Raw genomic sequence first — 26091 nt, forward strand, 5'->3', positions numbered from 1 at the left:
GCCTTCATCCTTTCTCCAAACTCAGAGCCACAAGTGCTATGGGCCCAAACTGGGTAAAACCTAAAAAGTACTGACCACTATGTCAACAAATTATAGTTGGCTCTCTGTATCCATAGATTTGCCATCCATGGATTTAATGGACCTCATAAGGCTGATGTGACCCCCAATGAAAATGATTTTGACACCCCTGTTCTAGAGAGACCATTCCCCCTGCGCACACCTAAGTGAAACTGCAGGTATAGGTTCTACAGTTACTGCATTAAAGCCTCATTATCACCTTGCCTTAAGGTTGCCTGAAGTTGAAATGACTTGAAGAGACATAACAGGAAAAGCAAACAATATGGCATGGTATAAGATCTGCTGGGGAGGCCCTGCTCTCTGTCCCACTGGCCTCGCAAACGCGTCTGGTGGGGACGAGAGACAGGGCCTTCGCAGTGGTGACCCCCTGCTTGGGGAATTTGCTCCCAAGTGAGATTAGATCAGTGTCCTCCCTCCTTTCCTTCAGGAAAAACTAAAATCGTGGTTTTGGAACCAGGCTTTTGGCTAGTGGGTGCAGCAGCACTTTGAACATGGAACTGGACCTGACAACTGTTATGATAATTGGAAACGGCTATGTGATTATATAATTAATTGTTACTGTTTTTAACCTTTTAGGTATTTATGGTTTTATACTGGTGTTTATTGATATTGTGGCATTGAATTGCTGCCTGCGTTAGCCGCTCTGAGTCCCCCTCCGGGGGTGGAGAAGAGTGGGGCAAAAATGCTGTAAATAAAATTATGCATTTGCTTTAGAGTTTTTTATTATTAGGTATTATCAGGTTTTTAACTGCTGTTTTCTGGAGCCGGTGGTGCAATGGGTTAAACCCTTGTGCCGGCAGGACTGCTGAATGAGAGGTCGGCTGTTCAAATCCGGGGAGTGGGATGAGCTCCCATCTGTCAGCTCCAGCTTCCCATGTGGGGACATGAGAGAAGCCTCACCATAGGATGGTTTCACATTCAGGGAAACCATGGGGCAATGTTCTTGTAGACAGCCAATTCTCTCACACCAGAAGTGACTTGCAGTTTCTCAAGTTGCCCGACATGAAAAAAACCTGTTTTATGTTAACAGATTTAAGCCTCCTTGGGTCCCATAAATGGAGAACATTGTGTTAATTAAGCAAATAAATGCAGAAATGAGTTTTAATCACAGTCGGCTTTGATCTTCCAAAGCATGGGGACCCTATGAGAAATAGCTGTGTTTCACTGCCAAATCCATGTAGCTCATGCATGCCTCTTCCTTGGTCCCTCAAGCTTCTCCTTCACTTCTATAGCAGTGACAGAAAGAAATGCTTGCAATGGCGAGTCTCAGAATTTTTTCATGCAGTACTCACAAAAAGGTCATCAATTGTTTCTGTAATTGGTGTTCTTCTTAAGGTGACCAAATTGTCAAAGACATAGCCTAGGCTGTGCAAAAGAAGTCTACTGAACACGATACCCCATTACTGGCACTGCCGGGGAGGTAATTATGGGGTAAGCTTAAATGACAGAGAGCACATATTCCAGTTTGTTTGTAGTCATTACTTCTGACTTCTTTTCAGAATTGGGTCTTTTTGGGGTGACCTTTATATAGAAAAGGGTTTCTTTGGGAATTTTTGTTTTTGTTTTGCACTTGGAACACCTCTATGAACATATTCAGGCCAACAAACATTCAGTCCACATTGGTTTCAGAGTAGTAAAACTACAATGGTTTCCCACTCTGTCTCTTCTGCTGTGGTGCCTTTTATGGCTTTACCTTCCTTGGAAGTGGTCTTGTTCTTGTGCAAAATCAAAACATGGGGTTTTATTAAAGCCTTTGGGAACCACCTCACTTTTTTCAAAATATACATTGGGGTGACCAACTGTGAGCTTTGGGAGCATGAAGCTAGTGCCCTGTGTTGTTGTTGTTGTTGTTATTGTTGTGTGACTTCTAGCCATTTCTGACTTAGGGTGACCCTATCATGGACATTTCTGGAGCAGAGTGTGCGTCAATGGATTTCCAGGCTGAGCAAGGAACTGAGCCTTGGTCTTCAGAGTCAATGCATTTTGCTGCAGGCCTGAGAGAGGTTTTTTGGTTACCTACAACAACAGAATGGAACCTCCGTATGCAGTGGGGAACGCCAACCTTCAGCCTATATTCCCCATCCATATCTCTTAAGTCTTCTAATTGGGAGGCAAACAGTGAGAAACTGGACAGAGGAAAAATCACATAAGAATACCTTTATATTCAGCCTGGAATAACGGTGCGGATGAGCTCCCTCTGTCAGCTCTAGCTCCCCATGCGGTGACATGAGGGAAGCCTCCCAAAAAGGATGGTAAAACATCAAAAACATTGAGGCATCCCCTGGGCACTGTCCTTGCAGATGGCCAATTCCCTCACACCAGAAGCGACTTGCAGTTTCCCAATTTGCTCCTGACACGAAAAAAAAATCCCAACAAAGGGGATTTTTTGCCCACTCCATGACTTGCTCAGCTAAGCTTTGCATTGTCAATAGCCTAACATTGGCTACAGGCATGTTTTTGCAGACCTTTTATTAGACTTGAATGCATACTGTGGTTAACTGCACTAAGGCATCAGGGGGCATGGTCACACCTCCTTGTCACAGGAACTATGGCCATGATCCTTGGCTTTATTAAACAAGCATGGAACTGTTGCCTTTGAAGACTGTTCAGAAGCTTCAATTAGTCCAATGTGCGGCGGCCGGATTGCTAACGGGAGCGGCATATAGGGAGCACACAACCCCCCCTGTTGGGCCAGTTCCACTGGCTGCTGGTTTGCTGCTAAGCACAATTCAAAGTGCTGGCTTTGGCCTATAAAGCCCTGAATGGCTCTGGCTCAACTTACCTGTCTGAACGCATCTCCATCTATGAACCATCACGGAGGTCAAGATCTTCTGGGGAGGTCCTGCTCTTGGTCCCACCACCTTCGAGGGCAGGTGGGAACAAGAGACACGGCCTTCTCAATGGTGGCCCCTTGGATGTGGAACTCCCTCCCTAGTGGGATTCAATTGGCCCCTTCTTTCCTGTCATTTTGCAAGCAAGTGAAAACTTGGCTTGGCTTGGGATCAAGCATTTGGTCCAGCATAATTATTTGATTTGGATTGGGACCTTGTTAACAGCTTGTTTATTTTAATTTATTTTCTACTTTGTGTTATTTAACTTATGTTGCACTGTGGATTGTATGCTGTATGTGTATATGTTTGTGTTTGTCAAATGTTTTTGATATGGCCAATGGGCTAATCAATGAAACATACTACTATCTGTGAAATACAGTTGGAATTGATCCTGGACTGATGCATACAATTATTTGACTATCTGGCTTTGGACCTATGTACAATAGTCATCTAATGTTTACATGTGTTGTTTTAAATTGTTGTTTAATTGCTTTTAATTGTTATTGCTTGGGCATGGAATTATGTCAATTATGTAAGCCACTCTGAGTCCCCTTTGGGGTGAGAAGGGCGGGATATAAATGTTGTAAATAAATAAATAAATAAATACACTGCAGGGAGATGGATTGACTCCAGCACACCACATTGGTATTCTACCTCTATATACACTCCCAATTTATCTTGACATTGCACAATTATAGCAACATCATAGAACTTTAACTGCTATGATTAGGTCCTAAAGAATCCTGGACTTGTAGTTTTGAGGAGATACTTAGAATTAGGAAGCTCCAACCCACTCTCTAGCACAAGAGCTTTCTGACAGAGAACATAAAATACTTCATCAAGCTACAAATCCTGGCACGTACTGTTTACCTGCATACTAAGATGTTAGAGACAAATCACAGAGGAAGGCGATGCCTGTGTCCTTTTTGTGATTGCTCAGAAACATTTGGAACACTGCTGGTAGACATTCAATTGTCTTGGGTCTGGTCCAGAACACCACATTTTACATTTTATCAAACCTCACACAGTTTGAAGGGTAGTTTAGATATTTTTTTTTTATCAAGACACCCAAAAGTCCTTTGGGAAATTACTGGGTTGTGATTCCTTTGATTGGGATTCATTAAAGTACCTGGAAAGATTTGTGAATCTAACATACACCAGCAAACATGGCAGAAACACAAAAATATATGTTTCCTAAAAATGCAAAGGCAGCATCATTTGCTTTACCTCTCCTTCCGCGTGTTTGTCTTGGAGCATGCCCTGGACTTTTTCCAAGCTGAGCTTCACATCTCTAAGCTTCAGGGAAAGGCTCTCGGCTTCTTCCTGGAGGTTTGGGCTATCACTGGCAGGCCTGTCTTTGCAATTCTCCAATAGACACGCCACTTTCTGTTCAATCTCTGATAACATGATCTGGGGAAGTCAAGCAGTTAATCATTCATTCTTTCGTGACCTTTACTTGCTAAAGTGACCATAAACTAATAGGGTAGAAGAAGAGCTGGCAACAGTGACCAGGGGGGACAATCCGAAAATGGCTCATGTTTCCTCTTTCTGGACTTTTTAGGGGTGGGAAAGCATTTTTTTAAAATACTTTAAAGTTTTCTACAAGGGGAAGGCAGTTTAGAAGACAACGAGATATGCAGATAATTGCAAACTTTGATGTGGTATTGCTAATGACTAGTTTTTAGAGCAAGATTGGAGCAGATATAAATTGGCAGGAGTTTCAAGCTCCCAATTATCCAAGAACAGAAGCATGTAATTCCACCTTCACATCTTCCTGCAATTTGATCAGTGGAGGGTAGAACATGAGGAAAAAAATAGGAAGGAAAGGATTTGTATGATGCTGATTCCAACCAGCATGTCCTCAAAGGTATCTTGTTCCTAAATTGGTAGTATTTCTGCTCACGCTGGTTTGCACAGGTTTATTTAGTGGACCTGAGTTCTAGTTCAATGAATATTTTGTATTATCTTGTGTATGTATATATGGCATCGAAATGTGCCTGTTTTGTGAGCCGCCCTGAGTCCCTTGAGAAGGATAGGCTATAAATGCAGTATATAAATAAATAAATAAATAAATAAATATATTAGAACTAGGTGAAAGCGGGTCACATCCTCTCCAGTAAGTCACTGTGGTTCCAAGACAGTAACATCAGTTCCCTTCTACTTGCAGCAAACTGCAGGCTTATATTCCTTCTCCTGACCATTAAGAAAACATGGCAGTAGGTCTTGTGTTCTGCAGAGACACCTTCTGGGAGTGGGAGACATATGGTACTACACTTCACCCAAACAACATCAAATTGGTGCCTGTTATAAGGCCGCCTTGAGTTCCCTTCGGCGTGAGAAAGGAAGGATATAAATCTGGCAAATAAATAAATCAATAAATCAATAAAGGAGACCTTGTCTGTCTCCTGAAGAAGCTGTATAACGTCTAAGTAGCAATAGTAAGAACTGACCATGGAACAACAAACTACAAGAGAGGAGATTCCATCTGAACATGGTGTAACCAGGTGAGCGGACCCTCTGGACTGAAGGTGGTGCTGTTGAACGCCAGATCTGTCAACGGAAAAACGACCTGGATCCAGGACCTAATCCTGGACGAGCGGGCAGATCTGGCGTGCATCACGGAGACCTGGTTGGATGAAGCTGGAGGAGTAAATCTGACCCAGCTTTGTCCTCCGGGCTTCTCCGTGCAGCACCAACCGAGATCCGGAGGGCGGGGAGGCGGGGTCGCAGTGGTCTATAGAGATTCCATCCATCTGACCAGGTGCCCCATCCCGCAGACCGCAAATTTTGAAAGCGTCTACCTGAGGGTGGGTGACCGGGACAGAATAGGGATTCTGTTAGTGTATCGTCCACCTCGCTGCACTACAGTCTCCCTACCTGAGCTAGCGGGGGTGGTCTCGAGCCTGGCGTTGAAGTCTCAACAGCTCCTTGTGCTGGGAGACTTCAACATCCATGCCGAGGTGACCCTCACAGGTGCGGCTCAGGACTTCATGTCTGCCATGGCAACCATGGGGCTGTCCCAACAAATATCTGGCCCCACCCACTGTGCTGGACACACATTGGATTTGGTTTTCTGCCAGGGATGGGAACAGGGTGGCGGTGTGGAGGAGCTGTCCATCTCTCCGTTGCCATGGACCGACCACTTCCTGATCAGATTTAGGCTCACTGCGCCCCCTAACCTCTGCAAAGGTGGAGGACCTATTAAGATGGTCCGCCCCAGGAGGCTGATGGATCCGAATGGATTCCTGACGGCTCTTGGGGATTTTCCCGCCACCTCGGTAGGTGACCATGTCGAAGCCTTGGTGGCTCTCTGGAATGGGGAGATGGCCAGGGCTATTGACATGATTGCTCCGGAACGTCCCCTCTCAAGTAGCCGAGCTAAACCAGCCCCTTGGTTTACTGAGGAGCTGGCAGTGATGAAGCGAAGGAAGAGGGAACTAGAGAGCGTGTGGCGTTCGGATCCGAGCGAGTCAAACCGAGCACGGTTTGTGTCCTTTCTTAGGGCATATGCCGCGGCAATAAAGGCCGCAAAGAAAACTTTCTTTGCGGCCACTATTGCGTCTGCAAAGAACCGTCCGGCGGAGTTGTTTCGGATTGTCAGAGGTCTTTTAACTCCCACCACTGCAGGTGGGAGCCCTGACAATTCGGTCGCGCGCTGTGAAGCATTTGCTCGGTTCTTTGCAGACAAAGTCGCCTTGATCCGTTCTGGGCTGGACGCCGCGTTAGATGCAGACTCCGAGAATGTAACAAGAGCACCTGCTTGTCCTATTTTGATGGATTCTTTTCAGTTTGTGAAACCCGAGGATGTGGACAAGATACTTGGAGGAATGAGGCCCACCACGTCCATCCTAGACCCCTGCCCATCCTGGCTTCTGAGGGAGGCCAGAGGGGGATTGGCTGAGTGGGTAACAGTGGTGGTGAATGCCTCCCTTCGGGAAGGCAAGATTCCAGCGAGCCTAAAACAGGCTATCATAAAGCCGCTGTTGAAGAAGCCATCACTGGACCCCACTAAATTAGACAACTTTCGGCCTGTTTCCAATCTCCCCTTCTTGGGCAAAGTCATGGAAAGCGTGGTGGCCTCACAACTCCAGGTATTCTTGAGAGACACGGATTATCTGGATCCGGCACAGTCTGGTTTCAGACCGGGGCATGGTACCGAGACGGTCTTGGTCGCCTTAGTGGATGATCTGCGCCGGGAGCTAGACAGGGGGAGTGTGTCCCTGTTGGTGCTCCTGGACCTCTCAGCGGCCTTCGATACCGTCAACCACGGTATCCTTCTGGGGCGCCTTGCGGAAATGGGTCTTGGGGGCACTGCTCTGCAGTGGCTCCAGTCATTTCTGGAGGGCCGCACCCAGAAGGTGTTATTGGGGGACTCCTGTTCCGCACCACAACCTTTGACTTGTGGGGTGCCACAGGGTTCCATACTGTCCCCCATGCTGTTTAATATCTACATGAAGCCGCTGGGTGAGATCATCCGGAGTTTCGGGGTGCGGTGTCATCTGTACGCAGATGATGTCCAACTCTGTCACTCCCTCCCACCTGCTTCTAAGGAGGCTGTCGAGGTCCTGAACCGGTGCCTGGCCGCTGTAACGGTCTGGATGAGGGCGAACAAACTGAAACTAAATCCAGACAAGACAGAGGTACTCCTGGTCAGTCGCAAGGCCGAACGGGGTATAGGGTTACAGCCTGTGCTGGACGGGGTCGCACTCCCCTTGAAGGCGCAGGTTCGCAGCTTGGGTGTGACCCTGGACTCATCGTTGAGCCTGGACCCCCAGGTTTCAGCGGTGACCAGGGGAGCATTTGCACAGCTCAGGCTCGTGCGCCAGCTGCGCCCGTATCTCGGGAAGTCTGACTTGGCCACGGTGGTACACACTTTTGTCACATCCCGCCTGGACTACTGCAATGCTCTCTACGTGGGGCTGCCCTTGAAGACGGCCCGGAAGCTTCAGCTGGTTCAGCGCGCGGCAGCCATGTTACTAACTGGAGCGGGTGGCAGGGAGCACACAACGCCCTTGTTGTCCCAGCTCCACTGGCTGCCGATTTGCTACCGGACCCAATTCAAGGTGCTGGTTTTGGCCTACAAAGCCCTAAACGGTTCCGGCCCAAAATACCTTTCCGACCGCATCTTGGCCTACGAGCCCACGAGGACCTTGAGATCGTCTGGAGAGGCCCTTCTCTCGATCCCGCCTGCCTCACAGGCACGGCTGGCGGGGACGAGGGAGAGGGCCTTCTCGGTGGTGGCCCCCCGGCTGTGGAACACTCTCCCTGCACACATCAGACAGGCGCCTTCCCTCATGTCCTTTCGAAAAAGCCTTAAGACATGGCTGTTCGAGAGGGCATTTAATTAAGTGCTAAACAATACGGTAATGAGAACTGGAATGGAACAAGGAATATGAGACTGGCTATGATTCCACTAAGAGACGAAGCGGATTTTTAGTGTAGTCTGTAATTGTTGTATAGTTTATATGTTGTTGAAACTGGCTTTTTGTAATTGTCTTTTATGTGTACTGTACACCGCCATGAGTCGCCCTTATGGGCTGAGAATGGCGGTTAATAAGTGCATCAAATAAATAAATAAATAAATAAATGAACATGAGGAAGAACTTCCTGCCTGTGAGAGCCGTTCAGCAGTGGAACTCTCTGCCCCGGAGTGTGGTGGAGGCTCCTTCTTTGGAAGCTTTTAAACAGAGGCTGGATGGCCATCTGTCAGGGGGGATTTGAATGCAATATTCCTGCTTCTTGGCAGGGGGTTGGACTGGATGGCCCATGAGGTCTCTTCCAACTCTTTGATTCTATGATTGTATGACTGGTTCAAGATTGGGAAAGGAGTATAGCAGGGTTGTATACTCTCACCCAACCTATCCAACTTGTATGCAGAACACATCATGAGATGTGAGGGACTTGATGAATGCAAGGCTGGGATAAAAATTGCTGGAATAAACATTAACAACCTTAGAAATGCAGATGATACCACTTTGATGGCCAAAACTGAGGAGGGCCTGAGGATCCTTCTAATCAAGGTGAAAGAAGAAAGTGCAAAAGCTGGGTTGTAGTTAAACATAAAAAAACAAAGATTATGGCAACAAGACTGATTGAAAACTGGGAAGAGGGAGAAAATGTGGAGGCAGTGAAAGACTTTGTATTTCTAGGTGCAAAGATTATGGCAGACGCAGACTGCAGCCAGGAAATCAGAAGACTTTTACTTCTTGGGAGGAGAGCAATGAGCAATCTCGATAAAAGAGAGAAGAATAGGGGCATCACATTGGCAATGAAGATCCACATAGTCAAAGCAATGATATTCCCCGTAGTAACCTAGGGATGTGAGAGCTGGACCATAATGAAGGCTGAGCGAAGGAAGATCGATGCTTTTGAACTGTGGTGTTGGAGGAAAATTCTGAGAGTGCCTTGGACCGCGAGAAGATCCAACCAGTCCATCCTCCAGGAAATAAAGCCTGACTGCTCACTGGAGGGAAGGATATTAGAGGCAAAGATGAACACTTTGGCCACATCATGAGAAGACAGGAAAGCTTGGAGAAGACAATGATGCTGGGGAAAATGGAAGGAAAAAGGAAGAGGGGCTGACCAAGGGCAAGATGAATGGATGGCATCCTTGAAGTGACTGGCTTGACTCTGAAGGAGCTGGAGGTATTGACGGTCGACAAGGAGCTCTGGTGTGGCTGGTCCATGAGGTCACGAAGTGTCAGAAGCGACTGAATGAATAAACAATGCAACCAACAACAACTAACTAACTAACTATATATATATATATATATATATATATATATATATAAATGAAAACATAGCATTGCAGCCTGAACATTCTGTATATGCACACATGTGCCCTCAAATTGCCATCCCCATGAATTTCACATGATTTTTTAAAAAGGAAGTTGATTTTTATAGTCCTTCTCTTGGAATATTTAACTGTGTTATAATTTAATGGGGTGTGTTTCATTGGAATATTTAACTGTGTTATAATTTAATGGGGTGTGTTTCATTGTTATGTCCACGTGGCATTGAATTTTGCCAAAGTTTGAAAGCTGCCTTGAGTCCCCTGTGGGGTGAGAAAGGCGGGGTAAAAATGAAATAAAATAATTAAATTAATACATAAAATGTAGTCTACACCATTTGGTATTGATTGGAGGCCCCTCATCCAAATGCTAACCAGGGCCGCCCCTTCTTAGCCAAGATCAAATGGAATTTGGTGCCTTTAAGGCATTCTGTTTCATTTTCCCTCAACGGACCAATCTCATCGATGTACTTTATCAATGTACACACACTTCACATGATGACAGGGAAAGTAAATCAAATCACTATCCTGAGAAGACTGCAATCTAAATATTTACATTAAGGGAGGAGAGCGGGAAGAAAGGAAATACGGTTGGCAACACTAATAGAGCACAAGTACCGCATTTCAGAATATGACAAACAGGAATACATCCAGAATCCTGTAAGAAATAACTGAAAGTCCCGGGTCAGCCTGGAGAAAAGAAGGCATATACTCTACAAATATCCAAAGGGAAGCCATGAAGAAGATGGAACAAACTTGTTGCTCCATTGGCAATTAGTTTAAAGGCAATGAGTGGAAACTGAACAAAAGCAGTTAGAATAAATTTTCTAACCATAAGATTGGACATAAAAAGGACAGAGATGGGTAGTGTCATATCTCTTGTGGGAATTATTAAAAGGATTTTCTAAAAAAACAAATAATATGAAGAAAACAAGAAGCTTGGGGTGTCTGAGATTGACAGAGAAAGGAATGACAGGTAAACAAATATCTCTGAAGTGAAGACCACAACAGAGAAGAGTAGGGCCAATGCAAAGTTTGGATGGGAAAGACACTTGGAATGTGCCGATGGGTGCACCTACACAGTTGTAATGCAATCTGGCACCACTTTAATTGCCATAGCTCAATGCTATGGAATCCTGGAAGCTGTTTTCTAGTGAGGGAAAGAATAATAGAATCATAGAGTTGGAAGAGACCTCATGGGCCATCCAGTCCAACCTCAGAAAAATCACATTCAAAGCACCCCTGACAGATGACCATCCAGCCTCTGTCTAAAAGCCTCCAAAGAAGGAGCCTCCACCACACTGTGGGGCAGAGAGTTCCACTACTGAACAGTTCTCACAGTTGTTCCTCATGTTCAGGCAGAATCTCATTCCCTGTAGTTTGAAGCCATTGAAGAAACTAGGACTCTTTGGCAGAGAAGCCTGAAGACCTTTTAAAACTACAGTTGGGTTGTTGTAGGTTTTTCGGGCTATATAGTCATGTCTAGAGGCATTCTGTCCTGACGTTTCGCCTGCATCTATGGCAAGCATCCGCAGAGGTAGTGAGGTCAACTACAGTTGTTGTGAAGTCTTGGCTCTGCCTTCTCCTCTCCTCTGCTTTAGTTCCCCCTGTTTATAGGCTTTCCCAATAGTGTAAATAACTTCCTTTGTATTAGTTTTTGATGAAGCTGAAAATCCCCCGAGAGGCCCATCTGAGTTCGTCTATTCCTTTTCCCTGTACAGAGCTCTTTGCTGGACTCCTCCTTCTTTCTACAACAGAGCTACAGTGAATTAGAGGTTTGGATGTTGTCTGAAATCCTAGGCCAAGCAATTCAAAACAGGCATTCCTAGCAGTTGCTTCTGCTGCAGCATTTATCAGTATTTTATACCAGCAGTCCAAAGGACAACAGAAGCTTTTGGCCAGCCTAAGCTTCACAGGAGAGAAGATTGAGACAGTTTATAAGCAACAACTTATAAACCATTGCTTTGCACCAGAGGCTAAAAGACTTTCAAATATTCCAGAAAGATGACTACAACTAGCAAAGGCTCCTTTTGTAATATATTGTTTTAAGTTACCTTATGATAGTACGAAGTGGAGTTAACCCTTTATTCATCTTGTTTCAGTAGACTCATTTGGTTATCTTTTCACCTTGCCTAAAGTGCCCCTGCGTTAAAGGGTTTTAATCTTAACAGAAGGTATCAGATAGTAAAGCCAGACAATATAGTTTTCCCAAAGGCTCGGGCATACCATCATAGTGTCATCGTTCTATAGCACTGACCCATAGCAGTAAAAATGTCAAGTGACATAGTTAGGTTGCAAACTGTCAAACTGCATTAATTCCACAGTGCATATACTCTCTTAAGTCCTGAACTATAAAAAGGGGTCAAAAAGGGTTTCCAAATACCTTATCACAGAAGCTGAAATTACTTGTTGCTTCCTTTCAAAGGAAACTGAGTAAAGAATTACATCCCTACTAGAAATTCTTCCTATGTAATAAAGTATGACATAAGCAGGGCTGCTGTACTGCCCTATCTTACAGTAAAGAAGAGCTAGATCCCCAACCTTGGCAATAAATATCCCAAGTCCTGTGACACCACAACATCATGAACGATTGAAAGTAAGGATGTTTGCACAAATTATATAGTAATGGGAGGTGAAAGGCAACGCAAAGCTAATTGTAGCCCTACCAAAAATTGTATCCTTTTGAGAGATTTCATTAAGACCTACCCTGTGCATGTTAAAACCTGTCTTCAAAAGAAGAAAAATTAGGGGGGGGGGGGGGACATTGTGGGTTTTTTTAAATGAAAATCTTATATCCATGTGCCAGGACTGATGGAAGGAGGTATGATTTAGACTTCTTTACTTCCAATGCCAAGGCATTACGCCCATTGGGAATCCCCTTATTCAATGTCCAATGGCAGTGGCCCTTTACTAACAACCATATCTATTCATCATTGCTCTATTTATGTTCCATTAGCATATGTACCGAGCATTGCCCTTTTCTTTATATAGGATACTGCGAAGAACTGGATTATTACACAGCTTTGCTAATCTTAAGGACGCCTTTCTCCCTTCCTCAGCTCACTTCCATCCTTGGCTGGTCCTCTGATAAGGCCACCCATAGAACATCTCCATGGCAATGCTATGACCCTCATAGAGGTTTAGTCATTTCCATTTGTCATTTCCTGATTTAGCTTTTCTATCTATATACCGCCCTCTTGTGGTTAGAGAATTACATATATCTATTTATTAATTTTAGGAACCTTAAAATGAGGTTGATTTTTTTCATTGAAACCCCATCAATATTTTAAGTCGGACCATGAAGGGTATGTGTACCAAGTTTGGTCCAGATCCATTAAGGCATGTAGGAGCCTATGTAGAACATACATACATACATACCGAGTTGTGGCACAGCTGGTTGGGAGTCAGCTGCATTAAAATCACTACTGACTGAAAGGTCATGACTTTGAAGCCAGAGTAAGCTCCTGACCATTTGTCTAGCTTCCTGTCAAGCTTTGCAGCCCGAAAGACAGTTGCATCTGTCAAGTAGGAAATTTAGGTACCACTTATGCGGGGAGGCTAATTTAACTAATTTACGACACCATAAAACTCTCCAGCAATATGCAAAAGAATGAGGGAGTCCTCCATCAGTGTCACAAGTGGATGGTGAAGCGACAGCTCCCCTGGTGGCCGGAATTAAAAAAAAACAGGCTTGCTAAACAGGCTGATTTTCCTTTTTTTAGGAAGTATAGTTGAAACACTTTCAGCAGAGTCCGCTATAAGCACTGCACCTTTTGGATAACAGATTCGAGTAAATTGGTGGCTTACCTTTGAACTGTTGCCAGATTTTTTGCAAACCCAACACTGAGATAAAAAGGTAAAGGTTTCCCCTGACATTAAGTCTATTGGTGTCCGACTCTAGTGTTCATCTCCATTTCTAAGCGGAAGAACCGGCATTGTCCGTAGACACCTGCTAGGTCATGTGGCCAGCATGACTGCATGAAATGCCATTACCTTCCCACTGGAGCAGTACCTATTGATCTACTCACATTTTCATGCTTTTGAACTGCTAGGTTGGCAGAAGCTGGAGCTAACAGTGGGAGCTCAACTCACTTGCTGGATTTGAACTGCCAACATTTCGGTCACCAACTTCGGCAGCTAAGCGGTTTAACCCACTGCACCACCATATACTGAGCTAAGGGAATTCCATTTGGGGTAAGGGCTTATATTTTATGAATTAGTGATTTAGAAGACAACATCTAGCTCAGTGGTTCTCAACCTGGGGTCCCCAGATGTTTTTGGCCTACAACTCCCAGAAATCCCAGCCAGTTTACCAGCTGTTAGGGTTTCTGGAAGTTGAAGGCCAAAAACATCTGGGGACCCCAGGTTGAGAACCACTGATCTAGATTAAGACTATGGAAAAATGACCTCTAGCCATTAAGCGTTTGGAAGCATCTACTTTTGGGATTGCAACTCCCAGGATCCCTAGCCAGTCCAACCAGTGGAGGAATTTTGGTATCTGCCGGCTTGCTATACTGAATCCAGTGATACCCAAAGCCATTGTTATCTCATTCTCAGAATGAGAGGGAAAGGTGAGTTGTTTTATGAGATAAGGACACCAGTGAACTTTGACCAGTTCGGCTTACCTGGCACGCAGCAAGACGCTGCTCCACCGCCTGCTGCATTTGACCAGTCTGGGATTCTGACCCCAGGGACTCCTTGGCTTGTTTTATCCACATTTCCAGCTCAGCAATTTGTGCCTGGCACACATGGAGGACCTGCGCAGGGTCAGACTCGGGTCTCTCTGAATCCACAGTTTCCTTGGATTCCTGCAGCGATGTCCAAAAGCATTCTGGAATATTTGTGACTTCAGTGGAGGGCTTACCCTGCAAGAAAGACAATTCAAACACAGGAAGACCTATGAGCTATAGAGCAGTTAAATCAAAAAGCAGTGTGAGCTGGCAAACACATCTTAATAGATGGATTATGGAAGAACAGGGAAAGGTAAACCAAAGAAAACGTAAGCCCAACCACCGGGCAAGCCATATAATCTGGTGCAACAGGTTTCTTAGCTGCCGATTTGCATTTACCCAGGTAGTCCTGAGCACACAGGAAGTCAGTGGGCTGACTCATTGCTCATTAAGCGGCTATCCCTTTGAGATAGGCAGAGGTGTTTTCTAGTGGATGGAAGACAAGGTTTCAGGTAGTGCATTTCAAAGCTGAACCTAGAGGTAATGTTTATGTATTGCTTCTGGAATAAAAATTGAAGCTGAAAAGACGACTTAGTCAAAATCTCTCAATTTAAAAAAAGGATATCTTCAGCACTGGAACCACTGCATGAGATTAATATTTTTATAATGGTTTTTAACACAAAAGATCTACTAAAATGGTTGGAATAGGAGAGTTAGAAGAGACCACATGCGAAAACACACAATCAAAGCACTCCTGACAGATGGCCACCCAGCATTTTCTGGTATTTCCTTTTTATGATGCCATAAAATACCTTCCTGCTTAAGCTGTGCCTAATTTCTCTACTCACAGCTCACAGCTGTTTTCAAATTGCTTAGGTGGACAGTAAGCTGAGCTGAAGGTCAGGTGCTCACCCCGACCCAGGCTTCAAACTGCCAAACTTTCAATTGGTGTGGTCTATTGCTGCTGATTAAACAGCTGTGCTAAAGTCCGGCCCATTTTACTCCAGGGAAGGAGACTCCACTGAACTCCCAGGAAGCAGCACATTCTGCTGTCAAGCAGCTCCTACTGTTAGGAAGTTCTTCCTAATGGGGTTTTCCCCAACTCCTCTTCCTGCTCTTTCCTCCCCTTCCTCTTCTCTTTCGGAGGCAGAAATGAAGGAAAGATGAGAAACATTTGGATTTCAAAAGGGTTGGTCTTGATCAGGACGAGATGGTGGATGGGAGAGAAAAAGTGTATCCCGTATTGCCTACTTCTGATATAGAATCCAAGAGCTGGAAGAGACCTCCAAGGGCCATCCAATCCAACCCCTGCCATGCAAGATAGCACCATCAAAGCACTCCCGATAGACAGCCTCTGCAGAAAAGCCTCCAGAGAAGGAGTCTCCACCACACTCCCAAGCAGCCTATGCCTCTCTCCAACAGCTCTTACTCTCAGGAAGTTCTTCCTAATCTTTTCAGCCAAATCTCTTTCCCTGCCATTTGAAACCATTGCTCCCTTGTGCCCTGGTCTCTAGAGCAGCAGAAAGTCATTTTCTCTCCTTTTCCTCTTCAATGGGACACCCTTTTAAATCTTGAAACATGGTTCTCATGTTCCCTCTCTACCTTCTTTTCTCCCAGCTAAATATTCCCCTGGAGGAAAGGAGGAAGGAAAAAAGAGAAGGAAGGGAAGGAGGAAGAAAGGAAGAGAATAGTAGAAGGGAATGGAGGGAGGGAAGACAAAAGGGAAGGAAGGAAGGGAAAAAGAAGGAGAAAGAGGGAAGGAAGGAGGAAAAGGGGAGGAAAGGAAGGGCAAAAGGATGGAAGGGAAGGATGGGTGGAAGGAGAAGGGGAGGTAAGGAAGAGAGGGAGAGAAGGAGGAAGGAAAGTGAGAAGGAAGGAAGGATAGGATGGTGGGAGAGAGGAGGGCCTGGGTAACGAGCCCTAGGGTCTACATCCAACCCCTGGGCCTGGGTTTGTCCATACCTTAACTAGACACTGCGCTCAGCCCTTTTTGTACAAATGGTGTTTTATTTATCCACTAAGAGTTTGTTAAAAGTTGTACTTCTATAAATATTTGGCTTCCAGCTGACATGCTGAAGCCTCTTTCTTGTTCTTGAGTGGTGCCAATTTGTCTACAGACTCAGTGGCACTTCAAAAATTAAATTCATTATTACTCTTTCTCTCTCAAGCTCTCCTTTATTAGTTGATTTATAGTGGTTACTGTTTAATTGTGGTTACGGCTTGATTTATTGCCCACGGCACGCAGTGAATCAGAATGGTAGGTGTGCCAATGTGTAACCACAAGTTAAAGGATTGGGTCATGCTGTACTCACACCCAGACAAACACCATAGGACACCCAGCATAAGTATGCTTACCCAGACAAAATCACCTAGATATACAGAATGGTATCACCTAAATTATGTACTAGCATAAAGCTAAGGTTAAAAATGTTTAATACTGTTTTAATAATAATAAAAACTTTATTTATAACCCACTCTCTCTCCCCAAAGGGACTCAGGGCAGTTTACAAAAAATAACAAAATGGCAAACATTCAATGCCCAAAACATTCAATGCCCAAAAACAAATAGGCAATCAAAGCAAAACATAAAATAACATAAACTCAACCCAATTTATAAGCTAACTTCTAATACTTTGTATACATCATTGTCAAATTCTGTCCTGAAGTATGGCTGGAATTCTTGCCCACAATATCACATAAGGGAAATTTTCCAATGTTGGAGAAATCTTAATATTTGTCTATTTATATATTTTAAGCTGTATTGTAGTGCTTTTAATTGTGAAGTGTTTTGAGTCTCCATATGGAGAGAAAAAGTAGGATATAAATAAACATAATAAACATAATAACTAAATAATAATAATAATAATAATAATAATAATAATAATAATAATCTTTATTTATAGACTGCCCTATCTTCCCAGAGGGACTCAGGGCTGTTTCCAACATATATGGCAAACATTCAATGTCAACAAAGAGACGTATAATGGATTACATCAAAACATGACACATCACAAAAAAATAGGACAACCATTGCTATAAACTTATAAACTATATATATATATATAAAATATATAAACTATATATATAAAAATGCTCTGTGCATAATGAGTGCCTTAAAAACAAAAGAACCAATGAACGAAATCACATCAAATTTGGCAACAAAACATTTAACTACACTAGGAGAGACCATCACTCAAAAAATTATGATTTTGTCATTTCGGAGTTGTAGTTGCTGGGATGTATAGTTCACCTATAATCAAAGCACATTCTGAACTCCACCAACGATGGAATTGAACCAAACTTGGCACACAGGCCTCCCATGACCAACAGAAGTTACTGGAAGGGTTTGGTGGGCCTTGACCTTGAGTTTGGGAGTTGTAGTTCACCTACATCCAGAGAGCACTGTGGACTCAAACAATGATGGATCTGGACCAAACTTGACACAAATATTCCATATGCCTAAATATGAACACAGATGGAGTTTTGAGGAAATAGACCTTGACATTTGGGATTTGTAGTTACTGGGATTTATAGTTCACTACAATTAAAGAGCATTCTGAAACCCATAAACGACTGAATTGGGGCAAACTTCCCACACAGAACCCCCATAACCAACAGAAAATACTAAAGGCCATCCAGTCCAACTCCTTTCACCAGGGCAAGAAAACATAATTAAAGCCTTCCTGATAGAGAGCCATCCAGCCATAGATGTAGATAGATATATATGATTCACACACACACATATAAATTTGTAGATTTGAAAGGGACCCCAAAAGAAGGACAATTATATGTTGCCTGCTCCAGAGTAGGTAAACCAGACAATCTCTACGTCAACACTGTCAAAGAAACATCAAGAAATACTGTTTACCCACAAGCATCAAGACATTACATATATTAGAAACCAGCACTTTCTAATTACTTTATTTTCCATATCACCAGACTGGGCCACAGCAACGCATGGCAGGGGACCGCTAGTACCAAATAAAAATAAACCAAGTTCTTTTGGGAGGGAGTTCTAGAGGTGGGGAGTGATCATGGAGAAGGCCTCCTCTCTCGTTCCCATCAGCCATGCTTGAGACGAAAGTGGGAACGAGAGCAGGACCACCTCTGCAGATCACAGTGCTCGAGCCAGTTTGTATACGGAGATGCAGTTCTGCAAATAATCTGGGCCTGAACTGTTTAGGGCTTTATAGATAACGACCAACACTTTGTATTTAGCCTGTAAGCAGATCGGCAGCCAGTGGAGCTGCCGCAACATGGGAATTGTCCTCTCATGATATGGTGCTACAGTTAGTAACCTGGCCATCGATCTCTGCACCAGTTGTAGCTTCCGAATTATCTTCAAAGGCAGCCCCACATAGAATAATGTAATAATAATGTTTCTAAAATCAGAAGGTTTAACAATGGATTTTTATGTCCTTTGTGTCACTTCATATTTCCAAAACTCATTTTCAGAAAATTATTATAGGTTGAGCATCCCTCATCCAGAATTCTGAAATCTAAAATACTCCACACATGGGTGGCTAAGATAGTGATAACTATGCTTACTGATGGTTTAGTGTACACAAAAGTTATTACAAATATTTTATGAAATTACCTTCAGTTTACATGTAAAACGTTGCACATGAAACATACATGAATTTCTAGTAAGACTTGGGTCTCATCTCCAATTTATCTCATGATGTACTTAATATTCAAGTAGAAATATTCCATAAATCCAAAATTCAAAACACTTCTAAGCCCCAAGCATTTCAGACAAGGCATTTATTCAACCTGGGGTGTATTTAGGAAATTTGTCCATTCTGTTTTTTCCCCACTAAAAAAAGATTCAATCGTCATTTTCCAACAGTTTTTTTTTCTAGACACTCCTCTTTCCTAGTTGGTATGTTGCAGCACAACCATTTTGCAAAGGAGATAGATGCATATATACACTTTTAATATATTCTTTGGTGCATAACTGCTGGTCAACATGGCTGGATTCTTCTAGTCCAGGTTAGTGTTGTCTTACTCAAAAACATATCTGTTGGAAAGACAAGCAAGGATGGACTTTGGTTTCCTGTCTCTCCTTCTCTTTGGGCCAATTTTTGCACACAGTAACTGGGAATAATGAGTGTCATAATAACTGTTCAACCATTAGATGATCTTGCTAGTGGATCTGTCTGACTTTTAGTCTCTTGAAGAGAGAAAAAGCAGTATATAAATAAGTAGTTAGTAGTAAGTAGTTGGAAGCCCCTGGTGGTGCAGCGGGTTAAACTGCTGAGCTGCTGAACTTGCTGAACTAAAGGTCGGCAGTTAAAACTCCAGAGAGCAGGGTGAACTCCTGCTGTTAGTCCCAGCTTCTGCCAACCTAGCAGTTCAAAAACATGCAAATGTGAGTAGATCAATAGGTACTGCTATGGCAGGAAGGTAATAGCACTCCATGCAGTCATGCCGGCTACATGACCTAAGAGGTGTCTATGGACAATGCCAGCTCTTCGACTTAGAAATGGAGATGAGGACCAACCCCCAGAGTTGGACATAACTAGGCTTAATGTCAAGGGGAAACCTTTATCTTAGTAGTAGTTAGTAGTTAGTAGGAGGAGAAGGAGAAAGAGAAGGAGAAGCAATCCAAAATTTTAAAGGATTGTCCAGAGTTCTGAGCCTTTTTGGGGGACAGGGCTCAGATCCTTGGAGAGCTTCTTCAAAGTTAAGATTGAAAGGATGTCTGCTTCAGAGATTGGGAAACATCACTGCTTCTATTGCAGTGTTTCTCAACCTTCCTAATGCCGCGACCCCTTAGTACAGGTCCTCATATTGTAGTGACCCGCAACGATAACATTATTTTCGTTGCTACTTCATAACTGTAATTTTGCTACTATTATGAATTGTAATGTAAATATCTGATATACAGGATGTATTTTCAGTCACTGGACCAAATTTGTCACAAATACCCGATATGCCCAAAATTTGAATACTGGTGGGGTTGGGGGTGATTGATTTTGTCATTTGGTAATTCTGGAGGTGCTGGGATTTATAGTTCACCTAAAATCAGAGAACCTTCTGAACTCCATCAATGATGGAATTGAACCAAACATGGCACACAGAATTCCCATGACCAAGAGAAAATACTGGGAAGGTCTGGTGGACATTGACCTTGAATTTTTGGAGTTGTAGTTCACCTACATCCAGAGAACACTGTGGACACAAGCAATGATGGATCTGGATCAAACTTGGCACAAATACTCAATATGCCCAAATGTGAACACTGGTAGAGTTTGAAGAAAATAGATCTTGCCATTTGGGAGTTGTAGTTGTTGGGATTCATAGTTCACCCACAATGAACCCCACCAACGATAGAACTGGACCAAACTTTCCACACAAAACCCCCATGACCAACAGAAAATACTATGTTTTCTGATGGTCTTTGGCAACCCCTCTGACACCCCCTTGTGACCCCCACAGGGGTCCCGACCCCCAGGTTAAGAACCACTGTTCTATTGAGTAAGATCACTGGGAATGTGTGCCCAACTATGGTGCTATAGCCCCATCTCTGAGTATCTTGATTCAGCCTTATTATTCCCTTTTGAAACTGTTTTGAACATATTAACAGGACTCTTTCTGCATGTGCACAGATTGTTCTACAAATAACAGAAAAGTAACAGAAAAAAAGACAAGTTCCTCCAAGTGCTTACAAATGGAAATCCGTAATGAATATGAATGAATGGTGCAGTACAGGAGTCAAGGAAGGTAAGTAAACACAGAGTTGTATACCTAGTAAGGCAGTGGACTATTTGGCTAATATACATAAATCCTCCCTTCCCTATGTCATCAACCAATGTATTTATGCATTATCAGAACTGAATACATTGTCAGCTGCATTCTGTACCAATCAGCACCTCATTTCTAAATATTTTGAATATGTAGGTGACACGGAAAAGGCCTCCTAGGGCTGTACATTTTAAGGACAGACAATAGCAGAGATCCTACAACAAAGAGTGTAAACTACACGCTCACATATAATTGTGCATTAGTAAATTGCAACACTCTGTAACTGAAAGTGCAAACAAGCATGAGATGTGAAATTGCAACACACAATGTACTATGTGCTTTTACAGTACACAATGCATAACAACACTATATGTGAAAAGACAGCATATCAACAACTCAACTTTCACAACCTTTTGCTGAATATAGGCATCATGTCATGGCCAAAAAAGTTCAACTGCATGTCCAAGGGACTTTATGGATGTGTGTATAACTATGGTGTATATGTCATAAATGTCAGCTTATATATATATATATAGAAAAGAGAAAAAATACTTTTTGACTATCCTAAGACTTTAACAAGCAGATGAAACATGCTTTTAAAAAGAAAGGGGCTATATTAAAATTTCTAGGTTTGGAGGACAAACAGATGGAAGCCCCAAGGGTAAAAAATGGGGAATTTCTGTAGAGACAGCTCCCTTTGCTCCCGTGAAAAGAGACATAAATAAATTGGTGGCTGTCATGTTATCTTGATATAGCAAGATGCAGCATTTCACAATGTGCTTCCCTTTCTCTGTCTCGAATTTCCAAAGATTTAGCTTCTACAGATGGCAACACATTCTAGCAAGGAATATCTCTTTCTCCACAATCTCTACCATCACGGCTGGAATCATTAGGTTGCTGTGAGTTGTCCGGGCTGTCTGGCCATGTTCCAGAAACATTTTCTCCTCACATTTCGCCCACATCTAAGGCAGGCATCCTCAGAGGTTGTGAGGTCTGATGGAAACTAGGCAAGTGAGGTTTATTTATTTGTGTTGCAAGGAAAATGGACCCTAAGACAATAATCCACCACACTTGACTTCAGGAAAAGCAATCCTTTTTATTGATGAAAGATGAGTACAAAAATAGAGGAAAACAGGCAAGGTAAAAAGCCACAGTAAAACTCAGCAGCAAGTAATGTCCATGAACAAGATCAAAAACCCACAGTAACACTGCTAAATCCTGGAACCTGTTAGCAATCCACTAACCGTACTTGAAGCTCTAGAAAAACCCCTTGGAACAAAGTCACTGGAAGCAGGAGAACTGCAAGGGTCTGAACATGAATCTGAAACGATGCCTGGACTGAATGGGCATCCAGGCTAAGCGTTTTTAAAGCATAGAAATCTATTTCGTGACGTGCCTGAAGGCCGTGTTTGCATTTCTCTTAATCTAGCTGACCTTCATAAACTCTGCGCTTCGCCTCTGCTTTGCCAAATCTGCCCCCGTGTATCCTCGTTAGAGGGACCAGTTGTCAGATTATCTGAAGAGCTAAAAGGGAGTGAAAGTTCACTGCTTTGCTCTGAATCATTCTCATGGGAATTTGGACTTTCGCTTTCCAAAGCAGCAGGATTTTCACTACACAAACCGTCAGCTTCTACATTGACCTCAGAATAATTGACACCAGGAAATACAATCAGAGAGTCAGGTACAGGTTCACACACAGGCTGAACCCCAACAATTTGTAGAATGTCCTGGGTGGGAGAAGCAGAACTCTTGTCTGCTTCAGGCAAGTCTGAATGTTTCATTTGGCCACCTTGATTAGCACTGAATGGCTTTGCAGATTGAAAGCCTGGCTGCTTCCTGCCTGAGAGAATCCTTTGTTGGGATGTGTTAGCTGACCCTGATTGATTCTTGTCTGGAATTCTGCCTGGGGTTTTTTTTTTTTTTAGGGTTGCTCTTCATTTACTGTCCTGATTTTAGAGTTTTTAAATACTGGCAGCCGATTTTGTTCAATTTCATGGATGCCTGCCATGGGTGAAAGGAGATTCCATCTGAACATTAGGAAGAACTTCCTGACTGTGAGAGCTGTTCAGCAGTGGAATTCTCTGCCCCGGAGTGTGGTGGAGGCTCCTTCTTTGGAAGCTTTTAAACAGAAGCTGGATGGCATTCTGTCGGAGGTGCTTTGAATGAATTTTCCTGCTTCTTGGCAGGGGGTTGGACTGGATGGCTCATGAGGTCTCTTCCAACTTTGTGATTCTATGATTCTAGGTCAGGGGAGAATGCTTCTGGAACGTGGCCATACAGCCCAGAAAACTCACAGCAACCCAGCTCAACACATATTATATACAATGGCATAGTAAAAGTGTGTCCTTTATATAAAATGGCAAAATCCAATTTTGATTTTGGGAAAGCTTAAAAGAAAAATACTTTCAAGCCATGGAGGGTTGTTTCTGTGGTTTAGGATCCATCAGTATGGAGGGCTGATTGTAACCGCTCTCTCTTGGCATCTTTCAGAAGTTCCAGAATGTAATTCCCACAGCAATTGCTGGCTAGGAATTGATGGAATTATAATCCAACACATCTGGAAGGCGCCAGGGTGAACAAGGCTGTTTTAAATATTTGATCTTTACACATAGTCCATAATAAGAACCTGCGTGACCATAAGCAGAGTTGCATATTTGCTTATTTCCAAATTCATTTTTATTAGGAAATAATTTTCCTGGAAACAACAATCCCATCATTTTTGACATCTTCTGGTTTCTCCACCTACCTTTGTCTGATTACCACGACGTTCCTCTTCATTCCCTCTTCTCTGAAAGGACAATGCATTGTTCTCCTGGTCAGGTTTAATGTGCATGTCTCTGGGCTCATCAGCATCACCCTGCTGCGAAAGCAAAGAAATTGTGAAAAACAATTTTATCTTCTTTATTTTTTTTTCCTATTGTAAATTATTCCAAAATGGCCCAACTCTAGTTTGTTTTTAATCAAGCAGTCAGAGTACAGGAACTAGGCCCAGAACAAGTGATTCTAAGGAGCAACCCTTAGAATTCAAAGTGCACAATTCAAGCACAATTCAAAGTGCTGGCGTTGGCCTATAAAGCCCTTAATGGTTCTGGCTCAGTTTACCTGTCCGAACGTATCTCCTGCTATGAACCACCTAAGACCTTAAGATCGTCCAGGGAGGCCCTGCTTGCTGTCCCCCCATCATCGCAATCATGTTTGGTGAGGACAAGAGACAGGGCCTTCTCTGTGGTGGCCCCTCGGCTATGGAATTCCCTCCCAAGTGAAATCAGATCTGCTCCTTCCCCCCTGACCTTCCAGAAAAGGTTGAAATCCTGGCTGTGGGATCAGGCCTTTGCAGACTAGACCAACATGGTGGTAGAGCTATGGTTTAATGGACTCTGATGGACTCAAATGGACTGTGTGTAGGACAACGATTTAATTCTGGCGATTGTTCTAATATTTTATTGTTCTTATGACGTTTTTATAATGTTTTATGCTGTTTTTTTCTAAGATGTATATTTATGCTTTTGTTGTCAGCTGCCCTGAGTCCCTCTGCGGAGGTCAAGATAGGACGGGACATAAATGTCCAAAATAAATAAATAATAAACCCATAGAAAACATTATAATGACCCTTGTGGAAATCCAGGATTTAAAATATCGTTGTATGTCATTGTTTACTGTGTAAAAAGGCATTGAATGTTTGCCTTATATAGGTAAAACTGTAATCTGCTCTGAGTCCCTCTGGGGAGATAAAGCGGAATAAAGTGTATTTATATTATTATCATTCTTATGCTGATTATGATTAATGGGAAATGCAGCTCAACAACATCTGAAAGTGTTCCTTCCTCCTACTTTCCCTGCCGTGTTAATTCGTTGTCCCTTCCCATTAACTCCTGTACCTTCCCTACACTGCTGCCTATTTTATCTTTTTCTTGGCAGGTAATCAGCAATTTCAGTAAAAGAGTGATAGGTAAAGGTAAAGGTTTTCCCCTGACATTAAGTCTAGTTGTGTCTGATTCTGGGGGTTGGTGCTCATTTCTGTTTCTAAGCTGAAGAGCCGGCGTTGTCTGTAGACACCTCCAAGGTCATGTGGCCGGCATGACTGCATGGAGTGCTGTTACCTTCCCGCTGGAGTGGTACCTATTGATCTACTCACATTTGTATGTTTTCAAACTGCTAGGTGGGCAGAAGCTGGGGCTAACAGTGTTTACTTTTGAAAGCCAAGGCAACGTTCTTGGATCAGTATTATTCTCACTCTATAAAACCTTCAAAACCTTTTAGAAATCCGCACTTCCTTGCCGCTGAAGGAGGCAGAACTTTTTGTTAGGGCTGAATGTTTATAGGAAAACCACAAGATGTTGTTCTACAGCCTTAGTGCCAATAAACCCCACACTGTACTTACGGAACTGTGGAATGAATTGTCTTCAGCTTCTTCAGCCAAGGAAGGCAGAAGGGATGCCGACCCTCGTTTCTTTGGCTACAGCATGCAAGGTGAAATACACCTCAGTTATTTGCAGAACAAGATCTCTCTGTTTTTCACAATGCCAAAAAATGGGCAGCATATTGCTCCCAAAACCCAAATATTTGTGTCTTGTCCTCCCTGATGCCCCTGAATCTATATAAATAAAAATATAATGTTCGTTTGTGGGGTTAACAGAACTCAAAAACCACTGAACGAATTGTCACCAAATTTGGTCACAAGACACCTAACAACCCACTGTATGTACTTCACTCAAAAAAATTGATTTTGTCATTTGGGAGTTGTAGTTGCTGGGATTTATAGGTCATCTACTAGCAAAAAGCATTCTGAACTCCACCAACAATGGAATTGAACCAAACTTGGCACAAAGTTCTCCCATGACAAACAGAAAATACTGGAAGGGTTTGGTGGGCAGTGTCCTTTGGTTTTGGAGTTGTAGTTCACCTACATCCAGAGATCACTGTGGACTCAAACAATGATGGATCTGGACCAAACTCTACATGAATATTCAATATG

The 26091-nt window shown here is 43.2% G+C and overlaps 1 protein-coding gene across 1 annotated transcript in view; it reads right to left on the reverse strand.

The window, feature by feature from the left end:
• SYNE2 (spectrin repeat containing nuclear envelope protein 2) overlaps positions 1-26091 on the reverse strand; it is a 343575-nt gene that overhangs the window by 125187 nt on the left and 192297 nt on the right. The window contains exons 61-64 of the mRNA XM_067468497.1: positions 25498-25572; positions 23863-23976; positions 14325-14564; positions 4137-4319 (exon numbers count right to left, since the gene is read on the reverse strand). Coding sequence (XP_067324598.1) covers positions 4137-4319; positions 14325-14564; positions 23863-23976; positions 25498-25572 — 612 coding nt within the window. The remainder of the gene's footprint in view (positions 1-4136; positions 4320-14324; positions 14565-23862; positions 23977-25497; positions 25573-26091) is intronic.

This window comes from Anolis sagrei, chromosome 1 (genome assembly GCF_037176765.1).
Source record: "Anolis sagrei isolate rAnoSag1 chromosome 1, rAnoSag1.mat, whole genome shotgun sequence".
Classification (NCBI taxonomy): Eukaryota; Metazoa; Chordata; class Lepidosauria; order Squamata; family Dactyloidae; genus Anolis; species Anolis sagrei.